General features: G+C 46.5%; 3 protein-coding genes across 7 annotated transcripts in view; 2 read left to right on the forward strand and 1 right to left on the reverse strand.

Moving 5' to 3' along the window:
- Window positions 1–3,392, forward strand: part of DEDD (death effector domain containing) — an 11,952-nt gene extending 8,560 nt beyond the window's left edge. The window contains exons 3-6 of one of the 2 annotated variants that reach the window (XM_004390174.2): window positions 141–529; window positions 731–838; window positions 1,129–1,275; window positions 1,827–3,026. In XM_004390174.2, coding sequence (XP_004390231.1) covers window positions 205–529; window positions 731–838; window positions 1,129–1,275; window positions 1,827–2,203 — 957 coding nt within the window. In that variant the 5' untranslated portion in view covers window positions 141–204 and the 3' untranslated portion in view covers window positions 2,204–3,026. Of the gene's footprint in view, window positions 1–140; window positions 530–730; window positions 839–1,128; window positions 1,276–1,826 lie in introns of both variants that reach the window. The other variant, XM_004390176.2, reaches the window with a different exon arrangement.
- NIT1 (nitrilase 1) lies at window positions 3,171–6,273 on the reverse strand. 4 transcript variants are annotated; one of them, XM_004390177.1, is made up of 7 exons: window positions 6,170–6,273; window positions 5,506–5,604; window positions 4,984–5,238; window positions 4,777–4,880; window positions 4,416–4,549; window positions 4,121–4,246; window positions 3,171–3,840 (listed from the first exon to the last, which is right to left on the reverse strand). In XM_004390177.1, coding segments are annotated over exons 1-7 (987 nt in total). In that variant the 5' UTR covers window positions 6,172–6,273; the 3' UTR covers window positions 3,171–3,573. The 4 variants fall into 4 exon arrangements, with proteins under 4 accessions (XP_004390234.1, XP_023580893.1, XP_004390235.1 ...); XM_023725125.1 differs by having other exon boundaries at window positions 6,139–6,243; XM_004390178.1 differs by having other exon boundaries at window positions 6,123–6,224.
- A 7-nt stretch (window positions 6,274–6,280) lies between these two features.
- On the forward strand, window positions 6,281–25,894 carry PFDN2 (prefoldin subunit 2). The gene is made up of 4 exons (XM_004390181.1): window positions 6,281–6,399; window positions 24,325–24,413; window positions 24,526–24,649; window positions 25,597–25,894. The coding sequence occupies exons 1-4, from the start codon at window positions 6,325–6,327 to the stop codon at window positions 25,771–25,773; spliced, it is 465 nt and encodes a 154-aa protein (XP_004390238.1). The 5' UTR covers window positions 6,281–6,324; the 3' UTR covers window positions 25,774–25,894.
- The last annotated feature ends 76 nt before the right edge of the window (window positions 25,895–25,970 follow it).

Raw genomic sequence — 25,970 nt, forward strand, 5'->3', positions numbered from 1 at the left:
TTTTTTTTTTTTTTTTTTTCCATAAACACTTAAATAGCACTACACTGCGCCAGGCATTGTGTGAGGCACTGGGAATATAGGAGTGAATAGCTTGGTTACTGCTATTGAGTGGCTCACGTGTTTTTTTCCTGTCTGTACAGTACAGTGGGGATTGCAGCTGCTGAGCAGGAGTTCTGGAAAGCACTGCGCACCTGAGCCCCCAGTATGGCGGGCCTAAAGCGGCAGGCAAGCCAGGTGTGGCCAGAAGAGCATGGTGAACAGGAGCATGGGCTGTACAGCCTGCACCGCATGTTTGACATCGTGGGCACCCACCTGACACACAGAGATGTGCGTGTTCTTTCCTTCCTCTTCGTTGATGTCATTGACGACCACGAACGTGGCCTCATCCGAAACGGACGTGACTTCTTATTGGCGCTGGAGCGCCAGGGCCGCTGTGATGAGAGTAACTTTCGCCAGGTGCTGCAGCTGCTGCGCATCATCACTCGTCACGACCTGCTGCCCTACGTCACCCTCAAGAGGAGGCGGGCTGGTGAGGGTGCATTGGGGCTGAAGCACTGGATCGGGGAGACTTGGCGGGGGGGCCAGGAGTGAGAAGCATAGGCGTCCAAGGGATGGAGGCATGGGCCGTGGGGAGTACCTAGGAGGAGAATGGGTTATGAGGCCCACTGGAGGGCTGGATTGGGAGGAGGGGGGAATGTATCTTTTCCTGAATGACTCCCCCCTTCCACAGTGTGCCCCGATCTTGTAGACAAGTACCTGGAGGAGACGTCAATTCGCTATGTGACCCCCAGAGCCCTCAGTGATCCAGAACCGAGGCCTCCCCAGCCCCCCAAAACAGGTGAGATGTTAATTCCCCTTAATTTCCGAATCAGGAGGACATTAATCCCATCACATTCTCAGCTTTGCAAATTTAAATGAAAGGATGCTTTCCCCCCAACAAAAATCAGGTGAGGTGTTAACGCTTCTCCTAAGTCCTGTAATTACTCCCACGTGTGTTCTCCTGTCAGGTCACATTGTTGATACTGCTTTTAGTGCTAAGTCTAAATGATTCCTTCCTCATTCCAGGAGAAGTGTTGGAATTTATGCTTTTTATCTTACTATCTCTTCTCTCCTTTTACCTCTGGTCAGTGCCTCCCCACTATCCTGTGGTGTGCTGCCCCACTTCGGGCCCCCAGATGTGTAGCAAGCGGCCAGCCCGAGGGAGAGCCACACTTGGGAGCCAGCGAAAACGCCGGAAGTCAGTGACACCAGATCCCAAGGAAAAGCAGACATGTGGTGAGGAAGTTCAAGGGTTCCAGAGGTGGAGTAGACTTGAGGGAAAATGTAAAGAACTTCTAGTATACTGGGCAGTTCATGCTCTTCCGTGCAAGGCTCACTTTGATTGTTGTTGCACAGGGAGGTTGAATGGCACAGTGTCTGGGAGAAGAATGCCCCTTTATCTTTGCAGCATAGTACATTTCAGTTTTTAGCAAGTACTAGATCAAAGGGATGCTGTTATGACATCCCTATTCTAGGATGAACCAAGTCAGGATGGAGTATTAAAATGAACTTTTGTGCCTGTTAGGAATATGTCTTCTTGTAAGCACGGTACTGCTTGTGAGTGATGGGAATAATGCTGACCTGGGCATGTCCCATTTAAAGGAACCACCTACATTCAGGCAAGGATTTCAGAGGTAAATAGAAAAGAACTAATCCTGTGAGAGAGGTAGAGAAGCTGTCAGGTGATGTTCCCTACTTTGCTACTCTGCTGTTCTCTTCCCCGCTTCAAACTTGTGCTGTAAACTCATCCCTCCTTGTAACCTCTTTTTCCCCTCTCTTCCCCACAGACATCAGACTGCGGGTTCGGGCTGAATACTGCCAGCATGAGACTGCTCTGCAGGGCAATGTCTTCTCTAACAAGCAGGACCCACTTGAGCGCCAGTTTGAGCGCTTTAACCAGGCCAACACCATCCTCAAATCCCGGGACCTGGGCTCCATCATCTGTGACATCAAGTTCTCTGAGCTCACCTACCTCGACGCATTCTGGCGCGACTACATCAATGGTTCATTACTAGAGGCACTTAAAGGTGTCTTCATCACAGACTCTCTCAAGCAGGCTGTGGGCCACGAAGCCATCAAGCTGCTGGTGAATGTGGACGAGGAGGACTATGAGCTGGGCCGACAGAAACTTCTGAGGAACTTGATGCTGCAAGCATTGCCCTGACGTTTCCCCCTCCTCACCTCTCTGGGGACTGTTCCCACCACCCACCTCTGGAGCTTACATACTGTTCTGGGGTTTGCTCTCTACCCTTCCAGTCACATCCCCTGCCTTTTGTTTGTTTGTTTGTTTTTTTTTTTTAAAGGAAAAGACAAAGGAAAGTGGAAGTGGTATCCCCTGCCCCTCCCTGTACCCATGTGCCTGGGCTTCCCCTTCATTTCCCTTTTCCACTTACCCCCGTATGTCTCTACAGCCACCTTACCACTGAACCATAAGACAAATGCGTAGGGAGAAGCAAAGTCTATAGAACAGTCTTTGTAAGGGATTGAAGTGAACACTGCTTTTGGGTGCATTGAGGGGTTATCAATATTTCTGGCTTTATGAGGGCTCTTAAATTTTGTCTGAGAAATGGAAGGGCTGTGAGTAAGGGAGCTACGTGGAAGGTGGGACTCTGAAGTGTATTTTGGAAATTAATCACCACCCTCTCCCAAATTATAGAATTTTTAAAAAACAGAAGCTGTGGCCCTTTCCACTCTCTCCTGGCCTCTGGTGCTGCTCCTCTCTGCCTCCTTTCTTCCGTTCCACGGCTTGAAACCTCTGCCTGGTGTGGCTCCTTCCTTTTTCTCCCTGGTCATCTCTCTTCAAGGGAGTAATAGGTGAGAGGATTGGGTCAGCCTAGTCACTCCTCCCAACTGTGATGTGTGTACACACATACACAGGGTGGATGGAGAAGAGTTTGCTGATTAAAATACACTCCCCCTGAAAAGGGGAAGGGGGAGTGTGGCATTTTCCTTCCATGTTCAAGTGAAAATAAATAATGTACCCTGCAGCCCTTTTCCCCTTTGCTTTCTTTTGACTTGGGCAAAGGGCATCATAGGTGGAAGTGAAGTAATCAGTATCAATTCCCTTCTTTCTCCTTCCCCATTCTCCACTCCCTTTACCAAGCTTGGGAGAATGGGGCTGGGACATGCACTGAGTGTTGCACTTTTATTTCGGTCGGGAGGCATGTTGAATAAGCCAGGAGGCCTAGAACTAGAGCCCAGTCCAGCTGGTACAATACCACCACCCCTTCCAACTCCCAAAGGAAATGTCCAAACACAGGACTTAAGGATGATTACATTTTTTTTTTCAATGCCAGTGATGCTTAGCCCTCAGCATAACTTCAGTTTTCATGAAATAAACAGTGACTATAAAATTCCACCTTTCTGAAACTGAAATCTTAGCTCAGGTGAAACCTTCTTTCCCAAAAAGCTGAGCCTGTGTTCCATCAAAAGAATCAACGTTGTCCAAGTGAGGGCTGCTGTACCTGGGTCCTGCCCACAAGTCGCAGCAGTACAGCTCACAATAGGGGTCTCAACTCACAGAAGTCAAAAGGCTTATGATAGTGGGTGACCCAGACTGCCATAGAGGTCAGGCCTGCGGTGCTGGAACACAGGCAGGTGTTGGCGCAACTGTCGTAGATAGCTGAGGTCGATTCGGGCAAGGCAGAGGCCTGGTCCATCAGAGCAGCGGGCCACCACTGTTCCCCAGGGATCCACCACCATGCTGTGGCCATAACTTTCTCTCTTCTGGTGATGGCGCCCACACTGTGCTGCTGCCACTACATAGCACTGGGTTTCAATGGCCCGGGCCCTCAGCAACACCTGGGGGTGAGGAGATGTGTGTTCACTTAACTACATGTAGCAGTTAGTGGGAAAGTAATAGGAGGCGGATATTACCGGCCAAGTGTGTACTCTACCCACTGACCGTTATGACAATTGCCTAGGAAGAATTAATCTGTGACATATGAGAGCTAGGCAACAGTCTGGAGAATGACCTTCCCACTAGGTAGAAGGGGGAAGAAAATCTATCAATTATTAGGGCCAAGGGAAGAGAATGAGGTTAAAAGGAAGGCCCTTAAGTTTTGAAGAAGCGTCCTCTTACCTCCCAGTGGGCTGGGCCTGTAACAAATCCAAAAGCTGAAGGGTAGGTAAGTATTTCTGCACCAGCCTGGGCCAAGGCCAGAGAGAGTTCAGGGAACCGCATGTCATAGCAGATAGCTAGCCCAATCTGGAATGAAAAGTCTATTTAGCCTCCATGTCCTGTTCGTCACAGCATCTAGTCAGACCCCAGCTGTTCCACTCCTTGGGGCTTTCCACCCTTAACCACCACTTTGAAAGTATTCCTATCGCCCCTCCCTCTTGTGCCTCTCTCACCCTCATCCTCTCAAAACTCCCACCTTGCCTGCTGGTGTGCTGACAGGTGGCTCAATACTGGGCCCAGGCATGGTAGAGTCGCTTTCATGCATGGGTGCCTGTCCTGGAATATCTACATCACACAGATGTGTCTTCCTGTAAGCGGCCACTACTGATCCTAGAGTAAAAGGGAGAAGAATTATCAGTGTTGGTGCTCTAGAGCCCAGTTTAGCGTCTCTCCCCATCTCCAAAGAGAAGATGGTTTATAGGCTAGGAACAGAAGTACAAACACCCATAAAACCCTGGACCAAGGAATTAAAAGAGTTGAGAAAACAGAATTCTGGGGATCTAAGTTTAGGTAGAAAAGCCTGGAAGGAGGTAGGCTAAAGGGTTGTGAAGTCTCACCCTTGCTGTTCAGAAGCACATGACAATTGTAGATTTTCTGAGTCTGCTCCCAGTCTTGGCCACGCTCATGGAAACCACCCAAGGAGAGCCAGAGTCCACATTCCCTAGGGGGAGGGGACACTGACAACTCAAGGCTCTATCCTATCTGGCAATCTAGGGATACTGCCCAACAAAGATGCTACCTCTCCTTCCCCTTCTCCCTGATACCTGGCAAGCTGGGTATATTCTCCCAAAAGGTTCCCACCCAGTGGCTCAGACAGGTGTAGTGTCTCTGCAGGGTCCCGTGCGATGAAGTCAAATGCCTCAGGCAGGAAAGCCAGGCAAGCGCCCAGTCTGGCAGCCTCTCGAACCAGCTCAGCACATGTTTTAAAGTTCTGCTCCTTGTCTGGTGTCGATGTTACCTGGCACACAGCCACCAGGGGCAATTCCCAGGAGGAAGAGGAGATGGCCATGGCTCTGGGCCTGTGAATGGCACAGACAGGATTCTCAGATATCCCAGCATGGGGAAACCCAAGTTTAATGATAAGGGTTTAAATGGGGAGGCAGGAAGGCTGGACTTCCCTTTGATTCTGCTCTTGCAGGGCAACTGACCCAGGCCTAGTGGGTTCACCAATCAAATGTTCTGTGGATGGGTGGCACCCCTGTGCCTCCCACCATCCATTCATTTAACAAACATTAACGGAGTATTTACTATGTGCCAGGCACTGAGGACACAACAAAATATATTACCTGGGCTGAGCACAAAGTACTGAGAGTCGAGGTATCCGAAGTCCAGGACACAGAAGGAGGGGCAGGAGCTGGTGACGAGGCCTGATGATGAAGCCCAGCCTGAGGAAGGTGAGAAATCAGGACACCAATCCCTCCTTGAAGCAATACATTTCTAGGATTCTCTAACTTCTCCCTTCACACTGTGAGGCTGAATCAGGGCCCTGCCAGTAAAAACTCCCAAGTCTTCAAAACACTCTAATTATGGGCTACAGGAAGAGATCACAAAGCAGGAAGGTAGAGGAAGGGGCTCTGCTGGGCGCCGGAATACTTCGATCTACAGCGATCTCACATTACACCGAAGCCCTTTTCCTCTGTCAAACGTTTCCGCAGTTCAAAAGTCACCCACGGGAAACTTCCTTTATTTTCCCAGGTCTCTCTTCTTGACCGTGCATCTGCACAGCTTTATTGACTACACGCGTGTTTCCCCCCTTACACCAAGAATCTCTGCGGGGAAGTTCACCCTCCCTCGACCCCGGCGACGAGAAACCAGACCCCCAACTCGTGCCCCCATCCTCCAGTCAACCCATCCTTCTCCGCCTCTCCCAAGGGCAGCGTCTCTGCTGCACAAGTTAAAGCACCGCAGGTGGAATTCACCGCGGCCGGTGGGACCGGGAGCAGGTCCTACATGAAGATACAGCCGAAACCATTCGCAGGATCCGATCCAAAGAGCGGCCCGGAGCCAAAAGCGCCGGGGGGCCAAGGGGGCGGTAACTCCAAGACCGGACGTGACGCAAGGCGGGGGCTGAGCTGCGCAGGCCGGAAACCCAGCAGGTGGCGAAAATGGCGGAGAACAGCGGTCGCGCCGGCAAGAGCAGCGGTAGCGGCGCCGGGAAGGGGGCGGTGTCGGCCGAACAGGTGAGAAGCGGAGAACGCAAAGGAGAACAACCCGGGCTGGGTCCGTAGGCGATGCAAGGAGAGGGGAGCCTGTGGCTTGTGTAGGCCTTTACTCCAGTTCCACATTTGCATGGCCACCTAGAGAGGGGAGGGTCCTTGGAAAAGCCGGCCGAGGACCCCCAGGAGACAGTGGGCTGGTGGGTAGGTGAGAGCGACGCCCCGCTGGGCTGGTGGGTAAACTGGAAAAGTGGAAAGCCCTGGGATGCAGGGCCTGGGAGGATGCACAGGTCTGAGGGAAGATGGGTCGTCACTTTCCCCACCTCTCCTCTGCACCCCCAGGGCAAGATATGGCTGGGCAAGGCAGCTCGTAACGAATCCCAGAGCTTTCGACAACGGGCTGGTTGTGTAGTGTGTTGTTCTGTGACCCTGGAACCACGTTGACAATCGCCGCCACTCTGCAGAGCCACGTGACTGACATACTCGAACAGTCTAGTGTTCTATATTAGATTCGGGAGTCATTACTAGATTGAATTTCTTAAGAGACCAGAAACCTTTTTCTGATCCAAGTTTGCATTTCCTCCAGAGCCTAGCATCGGAAACGTTTGATAAATTAATCAGTAAGACCTTTGTGGCTTGGAAACCATGGTTTGCTAATAGTGGGGCTAGTGTTTAATCGGGATGATAAGAAACCTATACAATAGAAATGAATAGTTAAACAGCATATAAATACAGAATGAGTAATCAAATGGCATAAGGTTGCATTTAAACTTAGCTGTTTTGATTACGAGTTCATTCATCAGTTATTTGTTGAACAGTTAATACAGGCAAAGGTACCTTGCAGAAAGAAATTTGAAAACTATACCCTGCCATCAAAGAGCTCATAGCCTGGCAGGGAAAATAAAACATGCAAAATACTTATATGAAGTAGAAGATGAGTGTCCCAAGAGAGATGTAAAGTGCTGTGGGATTTTGGGGAGAAGGGAAGAGATAGTTTCTGACTTAGGGGCAGAGCTTTGAACCCATTCTTCCCAGGTCAGTCATGGCCGAGGAAGGGAAACTGGAACAGACCCGAATTTTTAAAATTTGGGTGTACGGGAACGATACCCGGAACAGGAAAAATTACAGGTCGAAGCCCTGCTAGAAACATGATCTGCCTCTTAAAAAACAAGGGCAGTGTCCGAGTTGCACAGCAACCAAATCTCTTGCTAGTGGGATTTTGAGCAGAGTTGGAAACATTGGTGCCCCTCTCAAAGATGGCAGGCAACTGCGCCTGCTCTGAATGTGTGTCGCTCTCCACAGCCCCTGCCAATAATTAAATTTCATGCATCAGGCTCCTGAAAGGGCTCCCTACGCCTTTTCGAGTCTCCCATTCCAGGGCTTTGACCCGTAATTTTTCCTGTTCCAGTTAATGTTCCAAAGCACCCAAATTGTAAAAATTGGAGTCTGTTCTGGTTTCACTTCATCGGCCATGACTGAACCCTCTCCAACCGGTTCAAAGCCCTGCTTAGGGGAAGAAGGGAGGGGAAGAAGTAACCTAGTACTTAAGGTTCTACCATATACCTGGCACTGTACTCTGTACAGGGAAACAGGTAAATGAAATTGTCCTCGTCTTCAAGTAGCTCACATACTTGAGAAAAGACAAATAAACGAAAGATTTTCAGTGTGCCACACAGTCCCTCCTTTATGGCGGCTCGAGGAGTGACCCCCTAATTTAGCAAGGGGTTATGGGATTTTGGGGGAGGTGGGAAAGAGAACCTGTGGTGTAGTGGGTGTGGCTAAGAGCGTAAGACCGGTGCACTGGGATCAGACAGCCCTGGGTTTCAATCTCATTTCTACTATTTACTATCTATTTTTGATCTCCTGTGAGTTCTTTCAGCTTTCCCCATCTGTAAAAACATACTAATAGTACCTACTTCATCACTGTATTTTGATAGTCAAGACAATGTAAGGTGTTTCATATAGTGACTAGAACATAGTATGTACTCAATAAATGCTAGTTATTATTTTTTGTTTTCTAGAGGAGATAATTCTTCACCTCAGTTCTAAAGGATGTTAGTTAAGCAAAGAAGGAAGTAGAGGATTTTCTGGATAGAGGGAATAATGTATTAAAAGCACTAATGTGTGAAATTGCCCAGCATATTTGGGGAGCAGGTAGACTTAAAGTTTGAGATGAATTGCAAGATTTGAGTGTGGAGTAAAAGGGATGAAAGCGGAATCTCTCAGGTTTTTGTCTTTGGTGGATAATGGTTCCATAGGTAATGTAGAAGGATGAACAAGTTTGGGGGGAAAGGTGAGTTTAATTTAGGATTTTGAATTTTGGTTTCTTATGGGACATCCCAGTAGAGACATTTAGTAGGCGGTTTGATTTATAAATCTTGATTAATGAATCTTGAGTTACAGAAAGAAATTTGAGTTGGAGATACAAATTAGAGAGTTATGAGTTTGTGGATAGCAGATAAAGCCTTAGTTGTGGATGAAATCATCTAGGGTGTAAGAATGGTGAGGAGGCAGCATCTGACCCCCTCTAACTTTGCTAGGGGGAGGAATCATTACTATCAGCATCAACAGCCCAAGGCTGATTGCTATGAGGAGGTGGTCAGACGTGTCTCCACCCTCCAATGTTTTTAACAACTCTGATACCATCTGTCCCTCCCATGGCACTCTACTTCTTTATTGGGTTTGATAATTTGTTGCAATAGCCACACAGAACTCACAGACCATACTCACAATTATGGGTTTTATTAGGAATAAATAACAGGTTACAATTCAGGAACAGGAAAGACTCAGGATATAGTTCTTCGATCAGGACAGCCTCTTCTTAGCCGTGTCTGCAAGCGGGCCTCTCTCAGGCCCTCAGCCCCTCAGCCCAGCCTCTGCCCTGCTTGAGCAAGTGTTACAAAGCTCTTTAGCTCCGACACTAAGTGCCTGGAGGCATCTCACTCTGCCAGGAAGCCTCCTGCCCGAAGGCACAAAGCTTTCTCACTCTGTGGGCTGAGAAGCCCATCACTCCGTTTCTTCCTGGTTTCCTGGTTCTGCTGCCTCTGTTTCCCTGTTGCTGCTTCTCGCTGTCTGGCCATCTCCAGTGTTACAGCTCTCTCAGTCTCCTGGGTCTAGGAGGGTCTCAGCACAAGTCCAAAGGATGTGCTCTGCTCCCGTCTCGTTTTCGTGGTAGTCAGGTCCCCCTCTGCTCTGGGATTTGCTCTCTTTTAAGCCTAGCAGGGTGGCAAAACTGACCAATCCCCTTGTTAGGGTTCCATATACCTTATTTGCATGGTCTCACCCCCACAAGGTGCCATGCACCTTATTTGTATTATTAGCAAACTGCCTAATCTCCTTGGTGGGCCACAAGCACCTTATTGGCATAGTCCCCCTAATCATTTGGTAAGAGTTACACAACCATGGCTGGCAAGGCCATATAAAAATTGATCCATCACACCACAGGCCACCCCCTAGCTTTTCTAACCATGGTTCTTTCATACTTGGAGGATAACTTCCCCCTCCCAATCATTTTACCAGTCCCAAACAGTCATTAACAGTTAGTCCTTCAGTAGTGCACAGAGTCCCCAGGGTGAGGATACTCAGGTACCAGCCATTCAAGTCTGCTGCAGGTGTCCATCTGATCTGGTCAGGTTCTGCAAAAGTCATTTTGGCTTCACCCTCTCTGGTGTCAGAAAAAATTTAACTGAGAGAAGATTATTCCCTTCCTGTGAACCTCTCTCAAGGTATCAGCGCAGCAAAATCTTTAAGGGACTTTAGGTTCAGCCGTTGTACTCCAGTCCAGCAGTACCTTCTCCTTAGTCCACTCTTTCACAGTTACTTCTTCTACTATTACAGTTTTTACAGTTACAATTAACCCTGTTAACAATCATTACTCACAGCTGAATCACTTAAACCTATCAGTATCTTCCCTCAGTCTCTCTTCCCCAGACCCATCAGGAAAAGAGGACTCTATTTGGTGGGGATCCTCCTTTGTCCCCTTCATTTTGAGTGTAAGCACACCCACACAAGCATGTTAGCCAGCCACTTCATGCCTTTGTGTCCCCCGTTTTACATAGCCAATTTCTAAATTGCCCGTTCGTATCAAACCAGTACTCTGAGGCGACAGGCATGTTCCCTGATGTGATGAATTTTCTGTTCCAGTTGAAACTTTGAGCATCTACATCCATAAGCAAAGTCCAGTCCAGAGCAAGTCATCAAGTTGCAGCAATTTATGCCAGCTCACGGTGTCAAACATCTCTCTCTCTCTTCATTTGGTTGGGTTCTGCTCACCCATCCCCAGCCCCTGTGGGTTAGGTGAATGGGTACCAGTCGTAGGCTTGGGAGTCCAGACACCTTCCTGCACATTAGACCAGCCAGCCCCTTCTCTCTTTTCCTAGCCACTGTCAGCTAAGTCTGTGGGTACCACCCCATAGGCTCAGGAGTCTACACAACTCCCTGCACTTCAGACCAGCCAGCCCTTTCTCTCATCCCCAGCCTCTGTGGACTAGGTCAGCGGGTACCAATGGAACATGTCCAGACTCAGCCCATCTGTTCATTACTGCATCTCTCCCACTTCCACTCATCGAGTGGACTCACGTGGTCACCACAAGCGAGCATACCAGGCTGTCTACTCACTGGCTCCCTTTAACTTCTAGTCCTAGAAGGGGGTCCTTCTGATGGGCACTGACTTTTCCTGCCTCTATGCATCCGATGGCAAACTGCTTGCTCAAAATTCAAAAGCAAAACAGGCATTTTTTTCCTGCAAGTCCTTCCTTCAAATGCAGATTTCCTCCTCTCCCAGCAGTTCTGGGTAGGTCTGCATGTTTTTCAAATGCAGATTTCCTGGGTTATTTCCAGAGAGAACACTGGGTAAAAAATAAGTTAAATCACTGCTGCCACATATGTCCCTTAAACAGGATGGAAGCACGTAACACATTGTGCTAGATACTTTACTTGTTTTTACGTGTAATTTAATTACTGCCGTTGAAGTAGGTTGCATTATCCTCCCTTTATAGATGACGTTTAAGTTTCAGAGGCTTTAGTTAACTTACCCAGGGTCAGTAACTAGAAGAACAGGACTTCTAATTGAGGGACTTCAGAGTCAGACAGACCTATTTTTTCCACTTACACCATGATCATATTAGAGATATTTGAGCTGAGCCCTGAAGGACTGGATGGATTTGAACAGGTGGCAATGGAAATAGGGAATAGAGTAAGAGGAGGAGAGCAGGGGAAAGATATGAAGTACAATGACTGGTTAGTTTAGCTAAATCATGATATATAAGTTAGATGTGGTTCTTAAAGCTAAAGAAGAAAATTGGGTAAGGTCATAGAGGACTTTGAATACATGGCAAGGAATTTGAGACTTTTTGAGATAAGCAATGTTATACTATTAAAATTGTTCTATTACATAAAATAATATGTTATTGTAGAAAATGTAGAAAAAAAGAACAAGTACAAAGAAGAAAATACAGTGTCCATTTTGAGTATATCTTTTGATTGTCCCCTTTTCTCCTGCTTTATGTTTTTGTATGTATGTGTTTGGAGGAGAGGAAGGGCATGAGTATTTTACATGTTTATATACTTTATTTTGCAAAATTAGGATTATACAATATGTTTTGTAATCTGTTTTTTATACCTAATAATATATCATGGACATTTTTCTATGTCAGTCAAGTGTTAGGAAGATTAAATTAGAGCAGTGTGTAGGATGGATTTGGAGAGTCCAAAAATAGGAAGCTCATTTAGAAGACTATTGCAGTAGACAAGAGGTAATGAAGGCCTGGACTAGGGTGATGTCAGTGAGCTTAAGAGAAATTGCTGAGGTAGTTGCAGTAAAATTGGCAGTTGATGGGATAAGGATGTGTTCAAAGATGAAGCCAGGGTTTCTCACCTGGAGGGCTAGAGGGGTGTCATTAGCAGAAAAAGGGGAGACAAGAAGAGGAACAGTTTAGGGGTAAGAAATAATTAGCTCAGCTTTGAGCATACTGAGTTTAAGGTATCCATAGGACATTTAGGAGCCCTGGTGGTGCAGTGGTTAAAGCACTCGGCTGCTAACCAAAAAGTCAGCAGTATCATAAAGGTCGACAGTAAGAACCCACTAGCTGTTCGGAGGAGGAAAGCTGTGGCAGTCTGCTTCCGTAAAGATTACAGCCTTGAAAACACTGTCGGGCAGTTCTACCCTGTCCTGTAGGGTCGCTATGAGTCAGAATCTACTTGAGAGCAATGGGTTTGATAGGACATTTAGGTGGAGATGTTGTGTAATAGTAGCAGCTACCATTTATTGACAACTTCTTATGTGCTGGATATTGTCTTTGATGTAATTAATTAATTCTGACAACATCCTGTGAGACAGATTATTATCTCTATTTTATTGGTGAAGTGACTTAAATTCTGAAAAGAAGTGCGGTACAGTGAATTACTTAATATGGCCCTTCTAGTTATAGTCTTTCTGACTCCCACACAGTGATTTGGTAGGACCATGCAAATAAGTTGTGTGAAACCTTAATGAGGTGTGGTGGTTGGTATTGTGTGTTGGCTTGGCTAGGCCATGATTCCCAGTATTGTGTGGCTGTCTTCCATTTTGTGAACTTATGTAATTATCTTCATTTTATGTGTTAACTTCTATATGTTAATCAGGCAGCATTAGTGTGGGGTGTATCTTGAGTCACAGCTTGTAGGAGGGCATGACTCAAGTCCCACCCTTACTCATGTCATGCCCTTCCCTGGGTGTGGCCTGCATCCAATGTATATATTTGGGTGCTCTGGCAGGGCTCTCTCTGTGCATTTGGATCCTGCATTGGGCTCATCAATGTCTGACCTCTGGTTCTTGGGATTTGAGCCAGTGGCCTACCGTCTGACCTGCAGATTCAGGGATTTGCCAGCTTATGCAGCCTCGTGGGCCAGCAGCCTGTCGTCTGACCTGATTCAGCAGCTTCCACAGCCTTATCAGCCAGCAGCCTGTTGTCTGGTCTTCCGATTTGGGTTTGTGGGCCCCTGTGACCACGTGAGTCAGGAGAAGTCTATGCCTGACCCACCCGTGGATTTGGGACTTGCCAGCCTACACAACCACGTGAGCCATTTCCTTGATATGGTTTGTGAGTTCTGTGAGACTTTGCAGCGAATTAAGGAACCCAAACATGAGAGAGAGTATGAGGGGAGGAGGAATAGTGGATGTTAGAGATGATGTAGTGGTACCGCAATTTGGAAAAGTTGGACGTTTGTGACATCTTTAACCCCCACCTCATAGGAACCAGCTTTGTGCTGATCCTTACAAAAGAAAGTATTCATGAAGAAGTAACTTGCTCATGGTCAGAATTTGAAGCCATTTCTGTCTGACTCCAAAGCTTCCTCTAAGTTGTAAATGTGGGTCTAGAATTTATGAGAAGGCCTGGATTTGCAGACAACTAGCATAAAGGCAATTGTTGAAACCATAGAAGTGGCTAAGAATACCAATTAAAATAGTGTAGGTAATAAAGGGTGAAGCACTATGAACAGAACCATAGGTCCTTTTCCATTGAAGGGGTGTAAAAAATGGTGTGGAGGCATAATCAGACGTCTAACTTCACAAGGGGGAAGGAGAATCAAGATCAACAGCCCAAGGCTGATTCCTATGGGGTAGAGGTCAGACAACCCTCCTCTCTCCAACCTTTTTACCATTCTGACACCAGCCGTCTCTCCCATGACACTTATCTCCTTCTCTGCTGGATTCAATAATTCATTGCAGTGGCTACACAGAACTCACAGACCATACTTAGGATTTTGGGGTTTATTAGGGAAGTAACAGGTTACAACTCAGGATACCGTTCTTTGATAAGGACAGCCACTTCTCACCTGTGCCTGCAGGCAGGCGTCTCTCTGGACCAAGTGCTCGGAGGCACCCTCCTCTGCCAGCAAGCCTCCTGCCCAGAGGCCCTCAGCTTTTTTGCTCCGTGGGCTGAGAAGCACACTGCCTTCTCCTGCCGCTATCCTGGTTCTGTTGCCTTTGCTGCCGCCATTTCTCTGCCTCTGCTTCTCACCCTATTGCCGTCTCTGGTGTTACAGCTCTCTCTCTCACTGTCTCCTGGATCTAGGAGATTCTCAGTGCAGGGATCCCAGGTCCAAAGGACACGCTCTACTCGTGGTTCTTTTTTCTTGCTGGTGGTGTGATCCTTTCTTCCTGCCTCTGGGATGGCTTATTTTAAGCCTAGTGGGATGGTAAAACTGACCGATCCCCTTGTTAGGATTCTGTAACCCTTATTTGCATGGTCTTACCCCCACAGGGGTGCCGTGCACCTTATTTACATTATTAGCAAGCTATCCAATCCCCTTGGTGGGCCACAAGTACCTCATTTTCATAGTCCAACCCAGTCATTTGGTAGGAGTTACAAAGATTATGGCTAGAACGGCCATGTTAAGTAATTCACTGCACCACAGCCACGCCTTGGCTCTTCTAGCCATTGGCCCTTTCATGCTTGAAGGATTAACTTCCCCCTTCCAGTCATTTCTACCAGTCCGAAACAGTTATTAACAGTTAGTCCTTCAGTAGGGCAAAGAGTCCTCAGGGTGAGGTTACTCAGGTACAAGTCACTCAGGTCTGCCACAGGTGTCCATCTGATCTGGTCAGGTTCTCCAAGAGTTCGTTTCATCTTCATCCTTCCTGGCCTCTGATAAAACTTAACTGAGAGATTATTCTCTTGATCTGAGCCTCACGAGGTATCCTCATAGCAAAACCTTTAAGGGACTTTAGGTTCAGCCACTGTTCTCCAGTCCAGCAGTGCCTCCCCTTAGACCACCCTTCTACACTTACAGCTTCTACAATTACAATTTTTACAATCACTATTAACCCTATTAACAATCAACACTCAAAACTGAATCATATAATCCTATGAACATCTTCCCCCACCTTCTCTTCCCCAGACCCATCAAGAAAAGAGGATTCTATTCACTGGGAATCCTCCCTTGTCCCCATCATTTAATGTAAGCACACTCATGAAAGTGTGTAAGCCAGCCACTTCATGCCTTTATCTTCCCCTGTTTTAGATAACCAATGTTTAAATTGCCCTTCCCTATCAAACCAGCACTCTGAGGAGACAAGCATGTTCCTTGGTCTAAGAATCTTCTGTTCCGGTTGGAACTCTGAGCATCTGCATCCAAAAACAAAGTCTAGTCCAGAGCAAGCCATCAAACTGCAGCAATCTACATCAGCTCATGGTGTCAAACATTTTTCTGTTTATTCAGTTGGGTTCTGTTCAGCTCATCCCTAGCCCCTGTAAGCTAGGTCAAAGGGTACCAGCCATAGGCTTGGGAATCCACACACCACCTGGCACTTCAGACGAGCCAGTCCTTTCTCTCTCTGTCATCCCTAGTCTCCATGGACTAGGTCAGTGGGTGCCAATGGAACGTGTCCAAACTCAGCCCATCTGTTCATTACTACACCTCCCCCACTTCCACTTATTGAGTTGACCCAGGTGGTCACCACCAGCGAGCATACTAAGCTGTCTACTTGTGGCTCCCTTTAAATTCCAGCCTTAGAAGGGGATTCTTTTGATGGGCACTGACTTTTCCTGCCTCAGTACACCCAAAGGCAAACCCTTCACTCGAAATTCAAAAAGCAGAAAGTCTTTTTTTTTTTTTTTCCTTCAGGTCCTTCCTTCAAATGCAAATCTCCTGTTCTTTCAGTAGTTCTGGGTGTATCTGCATGTCTTTTGAAATGCAAACTTCCCGACTGGAAAGAATCTGGGTGGTGCTCAGGTTTTCCACCTAAGCCCCCAATACTGCATACACAGGGCTGCTGCATTCAAACCAACAGTCTGTATATCATTGCTGCAAATCTAAGTTCTCCTTTTAGCACATCCAATCAAGTCTTAGCTGAAGGTGAGTTACACGCTCTGTGTTAACTATAAAACCCAATATTCATTTCTCTCATATATTTAGGTCTGTTTTACAGCACTAGGCAGGAGAAACATTCAGTATCTATAGTACATTCAAATAATAACACGTAACCCTTTTTAAACAACATTCCAGTTTCATCTTCACCCTTTGACTATCTTCCCATTCATATGCATATGGCCTTGGGTCTCCCTTCAGCTGCAGCATAACAGCTCTTACTTTCCTTTCAGCCATTACAGGTAATAACAACCAAAGTAACCATCTAAGAATCAAAAGTTTCACTTTCCATGCCCCTTCAATCTTTGTCTTACAAAGTCCGATGCTTCCATGAGTTTGGAGCCATTGCAACAAATCCTGCTTCTGACACCAACTGTAAAATTGGTGTGGTGGGGGCATCTGACCTCCTCTAACTTCTCAAGGCGGAAGGAGAATGAAGATTAACGGCTCAAGGCTGATTCCTATGAGGGAGAGGTCAGACACCCTCCAACCTTTTTACCAATTCTGACACCAACTGCCCTTCCCAGGGCACTATCCACTTCTCTGCTGGGTTTGATAATTCATTGCAGTGGTCACACAGAACTCACAGACCATACTCATGATTTTGGGATTTATTAGGAAAGAAAAGGTTACAATTCAGGTTCAGGAATGCTAGGATAGAGTTCTTTGATCAGGACAGCCTCTTCTCAGCTGTGCCCGCAGGCGTACCTCTCTCTGGCTCCTCGGCCTCCATCCTGCTTGGGCAAGTGACACAGAGCTCATTTAGCTCCGCAGATAAGTGCCTGGAAGCACCCCACTCTGCCAGTAAGACTCTGCCTGAAGGCGCTTATCTCTCTAGCTCCTTGGGTCAGTGAGCCTAGCTCTGCTACCAAGTATCCGGAGGCATCCAACTCTGCTAGCAAGCCTCCTGCCATTCTTCTGGTTCTGGTGCTGCTGCGCTGCTGCTTCTCGCCATCTCTTGCCAGCTCCAGTGTTGCAGGTCTCTCTCTCTGTCTCCTGGATCTAAGAGGTCCTCAATGCCTGGACAGAGCTGGAGAAAAATACAGAATAAAATTCTAACTCACAAAAAAAGACCAGACTTACTGGCTTGACAGAAACTGGAGAAACCCCAAGAGTATGGTACCCGGACACCCTTTTAGCTCAGTAATGAAGTCACTCCTGAGGTTCACCCTTTAGCCAAAGATTATACAGGCCCATAAAACAAAACGAGATTAAAGAGGCACACCAGCCCAGGGGCAAGGACTAGAAGGCAGGAGGGGACAGGAAAGCTGGTAATAGGGAACCCAGGGTTGAGAAGGGAGAGTGTTGACATGTCATGGGGTTAGCCACCAATGTCACAAAACAGTATGTGTAGTAATTGTTTAATGAGAAGCTAGTTCTGTAAACCTTCATCTAAAGCACAATAATAATAATAATAATAATAATAATAAAAGAAGTTCTGAATGCAGAGATCTGGAGTCCAAAGGATGTGCTCCACCCCTGGCTGTTCTTTCTTGGTGGTGGTGAGATCCTCCCTGCCTGCCTCTGGGATGGCTCATTTTAAGCCTAGCTGGATGGCAAAACTGACCAATCCCCTCGTTAGGGTCCATACTCCTTATTTGCATGGTTCCCCCCACCAAGGGTGTCATGCACCTTATTATCAGCAAGCTCTCCAATCCCTTGACGGTCTACAAGCACTTCATTTACCTAGTCCCACCCAGTCATTTGTTGGGAATTAAACGGACTATGGCTACCCGTAAACCAACTTGTTGCTATCTAGTCGATTCCAACTCATAGCGACCCTATAGGACAGAGTAGAACTTCCCCATAGGGTTTCCAAGGAGTAGCTGGTGGATTTGAATTGCCAACATTTTGGTTAGTAGCCGAGCTCATAACTGTGCCGCCAGGGCTCCAAGAGTGCATGTTCCTGAGGGCAGGTGAACTCGGGGAACTACAAGTGGTTTAAGACACCTAGGGTGGTGAGTGTAAGAGATGGACAGAAGTACTGTGAACAGTGGGAAGTCATTGAAGGTTTTAGACATAGGAGTGATAGGGTTACATTTAAATTTTAGTCACTTGTGCTGCAGTGTGGGGAATAGATTGAAGGGGCAAATCTGGAGGCAATGTGGAACTCAGCTGGGAGGCTAGAGATGATAGTGAAACATGTCAGATAAAAGTCAGTAGATTTGAGGTATTTAGCAGATAGATGTGACTTTAGAGATGAATTGGATGTGGAGGATGAAGTCAAAGGATGATTCCAAGGTTTTTGGAGTTAAGGTCCCTTGCAACTCTAAAAATTATTGACAAAATAATAAAAGCTACCGTTAGGGCTCTGGGAAAACAGGTACAATCATGACATTGCTGATAGTAATGCAAATTTTTCTGGTTATTTTGGAGAGCTTTCTAGCAACAGGCAGTAGAAGTTGTAATAATGTTAATACCTTTTGACTCATTAATTTCACTTTTGGGAATATGATTCAAGGGAAATGGCCGTAAAATTTTTGTTCTGTTTGTCCAAAGATATTTTAACATTTACTACAGAAAAATTGGAAACAACCTAAATGTCCAACAGCAGGGGAATAGTTAAGCAGTTTAAAAAAATATATCAATAGAGTATAGTGCTTTGTAGCCCTTAAAAATAAGAGAACCATGTATTTACAGAATTGTTTGTACATTCCAATTACAAGAATGTAAAGGGCTCTGCATAGTTGTAAGGATTGAAGCTGCTTTAGAAAAGGATAAATAGCTGGTATTTTAATTTAATTGGATTCTTTTTTTGTAAGGGTACTTCCATGTAAGATGATGATTTAATAGGGTTGAGAGAATCAGCACTGACCTGGCAGTCCCTTTTCACACCAGACAACTTAAGGAGAATGAAGGAAAGGGAAGGAGAATTAGGTCTAGCTATGAGTTGAAATCAACTCGACGGCAATGGGTTTGATTTGGTTTGGGGTATAGGGGAGAAGACCATTAGAAAAGTTGTACTTTAAGTGGAAGAATGTGGGAGTAGAGCATTGCCGCTCTTGTCTTCATTCCATGGCAGACCCCAGAGATGGTAAGCTTATTTTGCATTTAACTTAGTTAGGTTGCAGTTAGCTGCTAAGAGATTTAGCTCCTGTAAATACACCCGGGAAACCCTGGTGGTGTAGTGGTTTAGCGCTATGGCTGCTAACCAAAAGGTCAGCAGTTTGAATTCACCAGGTGCTCCCTGGAAACCCTATGGGGCAGTTCTGCTCTGTCCTATAGGGTCGCTATGAGTCAGAATTGACTCGATGGCAATGGGTTTGGTTTTTTTTAAATACACCCTTAGAATCCCTGGGTGGTGCAAATGGGGTAATGCACTTGGCTGCTAACCGAAAGGTTGGCAGTTTGTGTCCACCCAAAGGCACCTCAGAAGAAAGGCCTGGTGATCTACTTCCAAAAAATTAGCCATTGGAAGCCCTATGGAATGCCATTCTACTGATACATATAGGGTCGCCATTTTGGAATTGACTCGACAGCATCTGATTAAATGCACCCTTGGCTGAAATTTTCCGAAGTAACTATGGATAACTCACAACTTTAAATAGATTTATTTTAGGTTGGTATTTGATTAAAAGTTCATAAACTGGGCCAAGAGGAAATGAGTTATTATTAGGGATAATGTTTATTTATTTATTTTTATTGTTGTAGTTTAGGTGAAGTTTATATTTCAAGTTAGTCTCCCATACAAAAATTTATACATACATTGTTATGTGACCCTAATTGCTCTCCCCATACTGTGACAGCACGCTCCTCCTTTCCACCCGATTCCCCATGTCCATTCAACCAGCTCCTAACCTTCTGTGCCTTCTCATCTCACCTCTGGACAGAAGCTGCCTGTTTAGTCTCTTGTATCTACTTGAGCTAAGAGGTACGCTCCTCACGAGTGTCACTTTCTGTCCCACAGTCCAGTCCAATCCCTGTCTGAAGAGTTGGCCTCGGAAATTGTATTAGGGATAATGTTGAAGAAAAGTTTGAACTTAAAAAAATCTTTTTGCCTTTAGTTGTGTTTTAGTGGTTGAAGAGTAGATTTCTACTAATTACTAAGGAAAATAAGATCAGCAGTGAGAAATTTTAGACCCTTTTTAGACTGATTTCACTATTGTATTTACCTACAGATGTATCCACTAATGGATTTAACCAAAAGAGTGGATCATTGAGGTGTTAGGAGAACATCTAGGATCTGGGTTAGTCATGGAATTCTCTTAGATGAAATAATTTTGATCTGGAAGATTGACAATGGAGAAAAAGCTAACTATAAATGGAACAGTTGCAGTCTAGGCAGTGAAGGTAAAGGAGAAGCAGACTGTAGGTGAGTTCAGTTTCCAAGGCATTCGTTGAAATGAATGGATAAAATAGATTGAGACAAAAAGGTAATGGGTGGGAGTAAGGTGCAAGTTGCTGGAATGGCAAGTTCCTAGTTGCAGTGTGATGGATCACTTTTATATAGCCTTTCTAGCCATGGTCTTGTAACTCCCACCAAAGATTGGGTGGGGCTATGCAAATAAGGTAATTGTGGTCCACCAAGGGGATTGGACAGCTTGCTAATATTGCAGATAAGGTGCATGGTCCCCTTGTAGGGGTGGGACCATGCAAATAAGGTGTATGGAACCCTAACAAGGGGATGGGTCAGTTTTACCATCCCACTAGGCTTAAAATGAGTCATCCCAGAGGTGGAAGTGAGGAGAATTCGCTACCACCAAGAAGAGATGGGAGGGAAGCACGTCCTTTGGACCCAGGGTCCTTGTGCTGAGAACCTCCTAGACCCAGGAGACAGAGAGCTGTAACACCAGAGATGGCGCAAGATGGCGAGAAGCGGCAGAAGAGAAACAGTGGCAGCAGAACTAGGAGACCGGTGCAAGACGGTGCAGGGGCTTTCTTGGCCCGCGGAGCAAGGCAGTTACAGTTAGTGTCAACTCACAGAGCGAGAGAGCTGAGCGCCTTTGGGCCGAGGCTTACTGGCTGAGTGGAGTGCCCCTGGGCACTTACTGGCAGAGCTAAAGATCTTTGTAACACTTATACCTGGGTAGAGCAAAGGCCGGGCAGACCCGAAAGGCCCAAGGGGCCTAGGGCCAAGGAGACGCCTGCCTGTAGGCACGGCCAAGAAGCTGTCCTGAACTGTATCCTGAGTCGTTCCTGATCTTGAATTGTGACCTGTTGCTTTCCTAATAAACCCCATAACATGGTCTGTGAGGTCTGTGTGGCCATTGCAACGAATTATCAAACACAGCAGAGGAGTAGAGAGTAGTAGAGAGTACCATGGGATGGACGGCTGGTGTCAGAATTGGTAACAAGGTTAGATAGTGGTGATATGTCTGACTTCCACCTCATAGGAATCAGCTTTGGGCTGACACTGATGGTGATTCTCCCCCTCATGAAGTTAGAGGAGGTCAGCTGCCCTAGTCAAGTATTAATCCTTGGTTTGTTGGACAGTAGAAGGGATATACGGTTTGTGCAGGTCAGCTCTTTGGATTACATTAGCTGTATATGAACACTGTAGAGAGAACTGATGATAAGGGGCCCAGTAAAGATGAAATGGCTAGTCATCAAAACTAGGGCAAAGTTTCTGGAAGTAAGACTGGAGATAATCTAAGTGGGGGTGAGAGACTTGCAAATGATTTCTGACACCAACTACCTGGTAGTAGTTTGTAGGCCAGACTTCACAGGTGAAGGGCACAGCCCTATGCAAGACTGCACTTAATACAGACAAGAGCAAGCTCAGGGGTCCCCAGGACACTCCCTTCTGAGTACCTGGCTACAAATTTGGGGTTCCCACTACCTTCTCAGGTTCAGTAATTCGCTGGAACAGCTCACAAAACTCAAGAAAGAACTGTACTTAAAAATGTAGTTTTATTATAGCAAAAGGATACCAGTCAGAACCAGCTAAAGGGAGAGAGACAACATAGGGTGAAGTTTGGGAGAGTCCCACACTCGAAGCTTCCATTATCCCTAGGGATGCTTCACCCTCCCGGCACGTCGATGTGTGACAATACACAGAATATCATGAATCAGGGAGGTTCACCTGAGCCCTGGTGTCCAGAGTTCTGTTGAGGCTACAGTATATGGGCATGACTGATTTAATCATTGGCGATGTGATTGAACTCATCCTCAGGCCCCCTCCACTCCTGGAGGTTGTGACTCAGAGTCCCAACCCTCTAATCACATAGTTTGTCTTTCTGGCAGGGCCAGCTGGCCATCCTGAGTTATTCATTAGCATAAACTCTCAGGTGTGGTCTGAGGGGCCTGTCAGGAATAACAAAAATACTTCAGTCACCCGGGAAATCCCAAGGATTTTGAGGCTACCTCCCAGGAACCAGGGACAAAGGCCAAACGTCTCTTTGAGTAAAGTTAATTCTTCACTACATAAGACTGTAGGGAGATTTGGCAGTGGACTGAATGGATGGGCCCACTGCTCTCAGCTGACCACAGGGCCCAAGGGAGTACTTCTGCATTTAGAGAGAAGGCCATAATAGTAATTAATGTACTTTACTGCTTGTAAAATTGTGTCACACTCATTGGTTCACTTGATAGAACAATCCCATGAAGTAGGTATCATTATTATCTGCATTTCACAAGGGAGAAAAATAAGGCTTAAATAGGTTAACCCAGTGGTTCTCACATTAGAATTATGTGGGGATCTTTTTAAAAATACTGAGGCCTGGGTCCCATCCCCAGTGATTCTCTAATTGTTCTGAGGCTCCCTATTCGTGTTTTTTAAAATGCTCCCCAGTGACTCTAAGATGTAGCCAGGGTCCAGAACCATAGGGTTAAATATCTGTCCGAGACCATGGAGCCAGTGAGCGGCAGAGGCAGAACTTAAAACCTGGTCTTTTGTCTCGAGTTCCAAGTTTTTCTTTTAAAAAAAAAACCCTCCCTCCCCATTTTCTTTCCTTATTATAGCACCTATTTTTCATCCTGTATTTCTTTCCGAACAGTCATCAGTACTGGAAGTGATGGCGGTGTGGAATTAGCACCCAGTCTGGTCTGGCTTTCACACTGTTTTCATGCTCTGTGCAGCTTCTGGGGAACTGAGCTGGTAGTGAGCACTTCCCTGGGCCTTTTCCTGTGGTATTTCTCGTGCCTCTTCTGCGTAGCCTTCTGAATTCCTCATCATTCAGACTTTAGTTAAGGCATTATCTTTCTGAAAGCTTGTATCAGTTAGGCTTTGTAGGCCACAGAACATGACTCTGGCCAACTTATTATTTTTTTTAGTGTCTTTGAAGGATGATAGTAGGTAGTTCACAGAATTGAACACAATTAAAAGAAAGGCTAAATGACTAGGCCACAGAAAGTTCAAGAGCTAGGGCAGCTTCAGGGATCTTGGGAACAGGAATGGAGGATCATCTCTATAGGTCTGCTAGGTGTCTTAGCTCCAGCTGCCTTCTGTACCTGTTTGTCTTTACCCAAAATTAAAACTCCTGTCGAGAGGCTCTGGCACAGAATAGATCAGTGCCTCTGTGGTCAAGGGGTGAGCGTCCTGTGATTAGTAGCCCCAAAAGAACCCCACAGAGTTAAGGAAGAGCAGTTCACCAATGGGAGCGATGCTGGGCAGACCCAACTAAGTCAGTCGTTACAAAGCCTTTCCTGAAAGCCCTCCTTACGGGCAAGTCTAGATGCTCCTGAGGTTCCTCACCCCCATGCCTGCATTATAAGTTCCTGTTCCTCACCAAGGAGTCCCTGAGTGACACAGGTGGTTAAGTGCTTGACTACTAGCAAAAGGTTGGCAGCTAAACCTCCCTCAGAAAACAGCCCTGGCAGTCTGCTTCTGAAAGGTCATACGGGTTTGCCATAAGTCAGAACCGACTTGATGGCAACTAACAGCATTCCCCACCAAACTGCAGGCTGCAGGGAGCCAGGGGCCAAATCTGTTATATCCCCCAGTGCCTAGCAAATATCTGGCACCCAGTAGGCACTCAGCAAGTGTTTGGTGAAAGGAAATCCGGATAGACTTAAGTTAGAAATCGCAAACTTGTGTTCTACTCCTTTTCCAAAGTAGGTGTCCACTACTGCACCTTTGTGAAGCTTGCTACACTATGTACCATCTTGACTCTGCTATTTCCACTGTCCCTTCCCTCTCTCACCTGTTACCACTTTTTTTAGGTAATAGCTGGCTTTAACCGCCTTCGGCAGGAACAGCGGGGCCTGGCATCCAAAGCAGCTGAGCTGGAGATGGAGTTGAATGAGCACAGGTGAGGAAGCTGGGGAGCAGCAAACAATAGAGTTAGATAGGCCATTCTGTCAGGCAGGGTTGCAGTAGAGTAGGACTGAGTTCTCAGATCCTGCCTTGTCCTCCAACCCCAGCCTAGTGATCGATACGCTGAAGGAAGTAGATGAAACCCGCAAGTGCTACCGCATGGTTGGAGGGGTGCTGGTGGAGCGGACTGTCAAAGAGGTGCTGCCTGCCTTGGAGAACAACAAGGAGCAGGTGAGCAGGATCCCTGAGTAGAAGCTCTGGGCACCAAGGGGTAAGGAAGCAGGGGAGGCCAGGGAATGTGGTGGAGGAAAGTCTGGGGAGGAACTCAGGTTGAAGACAGCATAAAAAGCCTGGAATTTCCTTGGACAAGAGGAGTTGCTGGTCGTCTGCCTCTTTTCATGGGCTCTGTGACCTGGCTGAACGGGGTGGAGAGCAGTATTTCTCAGTGTGGTCCATGGATAACCCAAAACCAAACCCGCCGCCATGGGGTCAATCCTGACTCATAGCGACCATATAGGACAGAGTAGAACTGCCCCATAGGGTTTCCAAGGTTGTAATCTTTACAGAAGCAGACTGCCACATCCTTCTACCATGGTGTGGCTGGTGGGTTCGAACTGCCAACCTTCTGGTTAGCAGCTGAGCACTTGACCACTGTGCCAGCAGGGCTCCTTGGTCCATGGAAACCTGCATCAAAATCACTTGGCAGACTAATTTAAAATGCAGCTTACTGGACCCACTAAATCAGAATCTTTGGTAATGGAGCTCATGAAGGGGCATTTTTGAAATAAGCAGCCCAGGTGATTCTTATATACACTTGAAGTTTGTAAACCACTGTTTGAGAAAGAAAATCCTGTTGGTGCAATGGTTAAGAGCTACGTCTGCCAACCAAAAGGTCGGCAGTTCGCAATCCACCAGGCACTCCTTGGAAACTCTATGGGGCAGCTCTACCCTGCCCTATAGGGTCACTATGAGTCAGAATCGACTCGATGGTGATGGGTTGGTTTTTGGTGTTCGAGAAAGGAATAATTTCAGTGTCTGGGCTCCATTATTAATACTTGGTTAAAGATGAGTTTAGAGATGTTGATGTTATTTCTCTTTCATTTCTCCCAATCATAGTCCATACCAGGCAGGAGAAGGGGGTCCTGAAATCCTTATATAACCCGTCTCTTGCCCTCTAGATCCAGAAGATCATTGAGACATTGACACAGCAGCTTCAGGCAAAGGGAAAAGAACTCAATGAATTCCGGGAAAAGCACAACATTCGTCTCATGGGGGAAGATGAGAAGCCAGCAGCCAAGGAGAACTCAGAAGGAGCTGGGGCTAAGGCCAGCTCAGCCGGAGTGCTGGTCTCCTAGAGACCAAGGCCTTTGCATTTTTTGCTACCCTCACTCCCACTTCTTCTAATTTTCTCTTTATTGTTATTATTTTATCTGCTATTGTAATATTTTTTTGTTAATTAAATGTTTTGGTCAGAATGCTTAGCTTTAGCCTGATGCTTTCTCCCAGTAGTCGGGTGGAAATTGCGTGATGCAGGGACAGGGGACAGCATATG

Source organism: Trichechus manatus, unplaced genomic scaffold, assembly GCF_000243295.1.
Source record: "Trichechus manatus latirostris isolate Lorelei unplaced genomic scaffold, TriManLat1.0 scaffold00288, whole genome shotgun sequence".
NCBI classification, from domain to species: Eukaryota; Metazoa; Chordata; class Mammalia; order Sirenia; family Trichechidae; genus Trichechus; species Trichechus manatus.

Bases quoted from the DNA above. Each gene is read 5' to 3' on its own strand.
- PFDN2 (XM_004390181.1), top strand. From the start codon at position 6,325: ATGGCGGAGAACAGCGGTCGCGCCGGCAAGAGCAGCGGTAGCGGCGCC. The intron at 24,414-24,525 runs GTGAGGAAGCTG...CTCCAACCCCAG, and splicing joins ATGGAGTTGAATGAGCACAG to CCTAGTGATCGATACGCTGA. The intron at 24,650-25,596 runs GTGAGCAGGATC...CTTGCCCTCTAG, and splicing joins TGGAGAACAACAAGGAGCAG to ATCCAGAAGATCATTGAGAC.
- NIT1 (XM_023725125.1), bottom strand. From the start codon at position 6,191: ATGGTTTCGGCTGTATCTTCATGTAGGACCTGCTCCCGGTCCCACCGG. The intron at 4,550-4,776 runs GTGAGACTTCAC...CTTTTACTCTAG, and splicing joins TGTGCTTCTGAACAGCAAGG to GATCAGTAGTGGCCGCTTAC. The intron at 3,841-4,120 runs GTAAGAGGACGC...CCTCACCCCCAG, and splicing joins CAGGCCCAGCCCACTGGGAG to GTGTTGCTGAGGGCCCGGGC.